This window comes from Medicago sativa, chromosome 1 (assembly GCF_051527215.1).
Source record: "Medicago sativa cultivar Bolivia chromosome 1, Bolivia_mono, whole genome shotgun sequence".
Classification (NCBI taxonomy): Eukaryota; Viridiplantae; Streptophyta; class Magnoliopsida; order Fabales; family Fabaceae; genus Medicago; species Medicago sativa.
In genome coordinates this window covers 12,586,068-12,593,219 of record NC_140749.1, presented here as the reverse complement: position 1 = coordinate 12,593,219, position 7,152 = coordinate 12,586,068, and the positions used below count along the sequence as shown (strand labels likewise).

The 7,152-nt window shown below is 34.5% G+C and overlaps 1 protein-coding gene across 1 annotated transcript; it reads left to right on the top strand.

Moving 5' to 3' along the window:
* Window positions 1–113: 113 nt before the first annotated feature.
* Window positions 114–5,540, top strand: LOC146952760 (uncharacterized). Its single transcript, XM_085705213.1, has 4 exons — window positions 114–535; window positions 721–1,842; window positions 3,870–4,689; window positions 4,815–5,540. Exons 1-4 carry the CDS (start codon window positions 184–186, stop codon window positions 5,026–5,028), a joined length of 2,508 nt encoding a protein of 835 aa, XP_085561339.1. The 5' UTR covers window positions 114–183; the 3' UTR covers window positions 5,029–5,540.
* The last annotated feature ends 1,612 nt before the right edge of the window (window positions 5,541–7,152 follow it).

Below are 7,152 nucleotides of genomic sequence, written 5' to 3'. Positions count from 1 at the left end.
TAAAATGGAAAGCCAAACCCTTTTTGTGCGCTGTTGAATACTAATAAATAATATATCTATTCAATCTACCAAAAAAAAAATAAAAAAAAATAAATAATATATCTATTCCTTGCATATTTGCTCTTTTCCTTCCTTTCTCCTATTTTCCATCGCCCGATTGTAACGTAACCGCCATAGCCTCCAATGTTTCCTCTTTTTCTGAAAAATCTCTCCTTTCTCCCGTCATGTCTTTCTCGCAAGGTTTTTACTAGGTTTCAAGTGTGTGGGTTCTCATCATCATCTTCTTCTTCTTTTCCCGAGGTTTCAGTATGGTGGCACCTTGACAGTTGTGCTGTGCCCTCTGGGGTTAGCTTTTCGAAGGTAGCACCTTCAATTACGGCAGCCGTTAGAGCTAACGGAATTATGGGTACAATTCATATTCGTGCATATGGCGATTTTAATTCTTCAGAGGTCGACAAAGAGGCTCTTAATTCAACCAACATTTCTCTATACTCCATTACCGATTCCTCTTTTATCAAACCAAAAATAAATACTGGTCAGTGACTTTTCCTCTTTACTCTCCTTCATTTTATTTTCTTTATTGTTGTTGACAAAATTCACTATGTAGCATTTTTTTTTTTGGGATCGATATAAAAAAAGAAGAAGACGTCATGTAGCATTCAAACCTAATATTCACGTGCAAATAATAATGACTTATAGGCTATAGTTACATTGTTGCAGATGGAAAGAGTAATACCTATAAGCATTTTCTTATGGATCTTAATGATTGGATTTCAACAAATCCTCCACCCGTACACCTGTTTTTGATATTTGGTAATGAAGACTTCTATAGCAATGGTATATTGCACCGGTTAAGAATGTGCAACTACAATATCTTGCTTGCATATCCAGGAAGGCCTCATGTTGCTCTCTTCCATGCAGCAACTATAATGTGGGAGTGGTCTTCGATGCTCAAGGGGGAAGACCTTACCGGAAAACATTTCAACTATCCTCCTGATGGTCCGTCTAATTCGTGCTATGGAAACTCAATTGTGCCTCTTGAAAACCCCTTCTTAGTTGCTCAAGAGTTGCACACATCTTCACAAAATGCGGAGATCTACAAACCTTCCTTGGACAACATAAAATTAGATGAAGCTTCAAAGTCAGTTTCTAGGCAAGTTATGAAAATATTGTGTTCGCACCCAAATGGGATCTCCATGGGAGATCTTCGTGCAGAGTTGACAAAGTGTGATCTGCCTTTGGTTAAACGTTTCTATGGACATAAAAAGTTTTCCAACTTTCTAGTATCTATACCACATGTACAACTCGAGTATTTAGGAGAAGGTGATTTTTGGGTGCGTTTGGTCCCATTAACGACATATGTTGTTAAGAATAAGCAGAATGATGGTGCTGCAACTCAAAAGCTACACAATGAGGGTAAAAATATGGATAGAAGTGCAAATCTTGAATCCAGAAAAGTAGAGAAAAAACATGAGATTCCAATTAGAATGGAGGTTGATGAGGTTTGTCCTAACCCATTTACTTCAACTTTGTTTAGTTGGATTAGTAGTTGTTGGACATTTTGGAAAAGCAATGCTAAGTCCGAAGTACACCAGAGTGCTAGTCATCCTCCGCAACCTCATTGGGATAACTTTAAGGTTTCGGTATGGTGGGACTTTGACAGCTGTGGCGTCCCTTCTGATATTAGCCTTTTGAATGTAGCACCTTCAATTATGGGAGTACTTAGAGCTAACGGGATTAAGGGCCCTATTCATATTGACGCTTATGGCGATGTTTCTCAACTTTCAGTGATCCAACAAGAAGCACTTTTCTTATCCGGCATTGATCTCCACCACATTCCAGGTTCATTTTTCTTACCTTATAACTAAAGCTATTAAGTATTACCATCTTCATTTTCAATTCTATTGTTTTTCTTTATTTATTAGAAGTTAAGGGGTGTATTGGTTTTGGATTTTAAAGGACAATTTTATTAGGAAATAGGTCAAATAGATTTTAAAGACTTTGTAGGAATTTCACAACTTACTCCGTAGGGCTTTCAAAACTTTTTTGTTTCGATTTTAATGGTTTTGTATCTTAAGAGTTTAAAAGATTTAAAAAGATTTTTGGCCTTATGACAAGACTTTGATGATTGTTGGCATTCATTCAAAATTTATGAGAATCAAACACAAAAATAACAATAAACGATAATGTTGAGATAAGAAAAGTAAAATTAGTACAATTATTATTCAATTCACTGCAACTTCATAGTCAAGCGGTATGATATTTAGACCATAATATTAAACTTGACTCGGTAATCGACTCGGCAGATGCATTGGGTCACTGAGTCAACGGTCGAACCATCTAGTCACTGGTTGAACCACATGGCCTAGTCGGATCAGACCAGATGACTCGATTAGATAACTCAGTGTTTAGATTAAATTTGTATACATATTGATTCATATTAAATCTGATTTAACTATATTAAATCGGATTGAATTGGTGACTCTGTCACTCCAAAAACTAAAATGATGACACGTATAGAATAAAAATAAATATCCAACAAACCTAATTTCATAGACTAATTATTCATGAGCTTTAAATAAAATATTTGAGCTTTATAATTATATATGTTTATGTTTTTGACTAAGATTATATACGTTTATAATTTTTTTAGGGGATTATATACGTTTATATTGAGGTACTTTAATCAGCTAAAAATAAATAAAAGAAAATTGAAAGGTATTTGCTTTACACTAAATATTAGCGTCCAATGCCCGTCTATCCGCTTTTTCTACTGCACTAATGTATGTATGTATTGGAGTCTCTTTGTATAAATTAATAAACACTATGTCACACACATATATAATTATTTCACACCATGTAGAAGAGTTATATATAAAACTTATTACGAAAAATAAAAATGACTGTAATTAGAAATCTCTTGGTTTAACACTAATAAAGGTTGACTTTTAAAAATTAACTTTTTTAGACAATGGAATAGAAAGTGGTCTGAGACTCAAGAACACAACCACATTGATAAAATTAAGTAAACTCAAAACAGTAAATTGTATGCCTATTTTTCAACTACTCCATTCAAATTTAAATCTAAATAGAGGTACGCTGTTTTGTAGGAAAACACACCCATAAGTCCAAAAATTCCAAGATTCTAAGAAGCCAAGTTAATAGCAGTAAAATTACATAGTGCCCTTTTGTCAAAGCTATCCCTTGCGTGATGCTCCCATACATCCTTATTATTGAGGATTTGCAAAACCCAACATCTACCTTACTACGTCAAAAGGTTCAAGGAGAGTTATCTAACAAAATATTTGCTTAAATTCAAGTTTGTTCAAGAAACGCATTGTAGGTTGAGCTTGAAATATTTGAAGAGGCTATGAGGTACCCGTGTGTTTTTTGAGAAATGATGAAAGAGCAAATTACATTGACCTTTCTTGAAAAATTTAGTTTGTTTAGATACAACTATTTAAAAGGCACTTTTTGATAGTTATTTTCTCTTATCTAAATATGATTTTGTTACAAAAGACACAAAAGGGTAAATATATGCTGATGTATCAAATGATTAGTATGGACAAAATTGTGTTTTTGCTGGTTATTAACTTTCATAATTAGAGAATAAATAAATAAATATGTTAAATTTACTCTGATGGTATGAAGGTAGATGACTATTTTGGGAGCTTGAATGTGGGTTCCTTGTTTTTTTTTTTTTTTGAGGGAAGTGTCCTTGTTTGTTATGGAGCTTTGTTCTTGTGGTTTGAGATGGATGTGCGGCTAACAAATCAGTCTTAGAATCTTGTCCATATGAGGACTTACTGAAATGTTTCATTCAATCTTATCTTTTAAAATAATAATTACCTTTAACTACTTTGTTACAGGTGGAAAGAACAAGAACAAATGCTTAACAAATTGGCTTTCTCAAAGTCCCTCATGCAGACACCTCTTTTTGATATCTGGTGATGAAGACTTCGACTTCTCTGGCTTACTGTATCGGTTCCATTGGAGGAGGGACGACAACGTCTTGCTTGCATGTCCAGGAAAGGCTCATGGTTATGTTTGCAAAGCAGCAACTATAGCGTGGCAGTGGTCTTCAGTGCTCAAGGGGAAATATCTTACTGGAAAATATTTCAGACCACCTCCTTATTGGTATCTTAAGGCGCGGGTGCAGGTGCCTCTTGAATATCCACCCGAGTGGTATAGAAACTCGAAGGTGCCTCATGAAAACCCCTTCTCAGCTGTTGAGGAGCCTACATCTTCACAAAATGCAGAGATCCATGAACCTTCCTCTTACGTGAAGTTATTTGAAGTTCAAGAGTGGGTTTCTAGAAAGGTTAGGGAGGTATTGAGTTCGTACCCGAATGGGATCTCCATTGGAGATCTTAATTTCCAGTTGAGATTGGGTTGTCGTGGTGACCCAAAGTTGTGGTTGGGTATTGTTGGAGGCTTAACTCCAATTAAAAGCTTATCCAAAACTCTAGCATCTATACAAGATGTACAACTCTTGTATATAGGAGATGATAATTTTTGTGTACGTGTGATCCCATCAACAACATATAATGTTAAGAAGCAGCAGGGGGCTGTTAAGAATGAACAGAGGGATGTTAAATGTTCAGGATTGTCTGATTCAGTTTGGGATGATCTGGAATCTTTTGTTTTCACGTCTAGAGGATCACGTCTAATTTCGCGGTCAACAAGCAGGTTTGCTAGCTTCGTACTATACGTTCTTCATAATTATTCCTTTTCGCTATGCAATTTCTTCATAATTATGTAGCTACTTGTTGAAGGAATAATAATTCAGTTCTACATGTTATTTGTTTTGTCAGGGAGGATCTGGCTCATCGATTACAAAAGCACGGACCCGTATTTTTTAAGTCTCTCACTGAAAATAAAATCCTTCAATTGGTGGAATTGTTGATAGCAAAGGAATGGTTGGAGGAAAGGTTGGAGTTTGAACATACAAACAGTTCTATTTACACTGTTTTTGCTGTTGCCAATAAAAGAATGACATGTGGATTAAATAGTGTACACCACAACTAGCAGTATGCAGCAGATAATAACCGCAAACCTAGGGTTAACGCAAACTGACGATTATATTATCCGCTGCGTACTGCTAATTGTGTTGTACACTATTCAATCCACATGTCATTATTTTAATGGGCAACAGCAAAAACAGTATTTAAGGAACTTTATAAGTTTTGACCTGGAGGAAAGCCCCTTGCAAGCATTTCCTTTTAGGCTAACTAAATCAGTTCAAATGAGCTAACTGATCATGGTGCAGAAGCTTTGAGATCTCTATTTATAAATAAAACACTACAGGCCAACTTGCAAACTTCATTCAAACATGAAGTGGAGACAGATGGTCAGATTATTCGTCATGTTGAGACAAAATGCAAAATTCAAGACTTTCTAAAGTAAACCAGACACGAGTTACTTGTTTCACTCATCTATGTTTGTCTGTGTTTTTATTTTCATTATGTATTATATTTTTTTTAAAAAAAATTTCAATTCATATTTCGTGGGTTACATTTGAATAAATTAAGATATTTACATTAGAGAGTAATCTTTAGTTGACACTCTTTGACTCGGTTCCTAATAGTGATGGGAAAAAATTACCCCCTCTCCTTGTTGATTTTTCTTATCATTCTATGAGCATCCAAGGCTACAAATCAAATCAAAGAAAATAAATTCCGAAACAGCTAACTAAACAGGTAGAAGCCGACATTTGAGAAAAGAGCAATGCTAGGGTCACACCCTCTAACACTCTCTTCTAACACTCTCCAATAATAATTAGACATGTCATTATTCAATCACCTATTAACCGGTACTACAGGTTGCTGAACAACTTGAGTAAAAAAAAAAGTAGTTGAACAACATTTAGAAAGGAAAGAGAAAAACTCATCGTCTTCTCCTTCTCATTGCTTTCTCCACACAAACCTCCATGGCTCATTTTATCTATGGCCTTTTCTCCTTTCTATTTGTCCATGGCTCTTTCTAATCTGTATTGTTCAAGCTTTTTCTCGCATGGTTTAATCTAACTCATTAGCCGACACCGTATCGTCCTTGTTGCGAGTTTCGGTGGCCGTCGATGCCTTGGTAGTGAGCTACGTGTGGTCTTTGATGAGTTTTCCTTGCAGAATCTTCCAGATCTAATCCTATTATCCATATACCATTTCTGCTGTTGACAAAAAGATAACAAATTTTACTCTCCACTAATATCTCAAAAGGCAAAACGCATGAATCCACAGTCGAAATCTCAACGACCATTTAATTTATTATTTTAGTCTTTGAACAATAAGCAACATTTATTTATCATTTGGCTAAATTTGGGTGAAAAATGAAACGATTTCCATTCGATGGATGAGGAATTTGTGAGAACAGGAGAAGACAGTGTTGTGTTGGTGGGAGTTGAGCACCGAAGATGAAGAAGTTTTTTTTTTTTGAAAAAAAAAGTACAATATCATGGTTACCAAAACAAAACCGGTAACAGGTATTTGAACAATGACATGGCTAGTTATTATTGGAGAGTGTTAGAAGAGAGTGTTAGAGGGTGTGACCCTAGCATTCCTCTTGAGAAAATACACGTGTGTTGCAAAAATTGTAAAAACTAACCATAAGCAAATGCAAGACAAATATTTTTTCCAGAACGTTGAATAAAAGTATACCTATTTGTTTTCCAGTCTTTACTATTTCCAATTGAGATGCATGCATATGGCTAACATATTGTTACTGAGTTATTTTTTTTTTATTTTTTTTGAAAGATATTATTGAGTTAATTATAATGTGTTATAGATGCAGGAACTAATCCCCGTTGGAACGAATGCTTCCTTTTTATAGTTTCTGACAATGTTGTTGAGCTTAATTTGAGGCTAATAGATGAAGATACATTTATCAAGGATGACTTCCTTGGTGAGGTAAAGTAAGTTACTCTATCCTAAATTTTTGACTATGTTTTTCTAATTAAAATTGTTTTATTTATTTATCGTTTTTAATGTTTAATGTAAGATTAACTATTATTTTGTTAATAATATTCATTTTTCTTTATTAAAAGAGAAAAAAATGTTGAAATAAATTATTAAAAGAGAAAAAAATGTTGAAATAAAATAATAAATAAATAGTTTTTTTGGTGGTGGCTGAGGTTCGAATCTCGGACCTTGAATATTT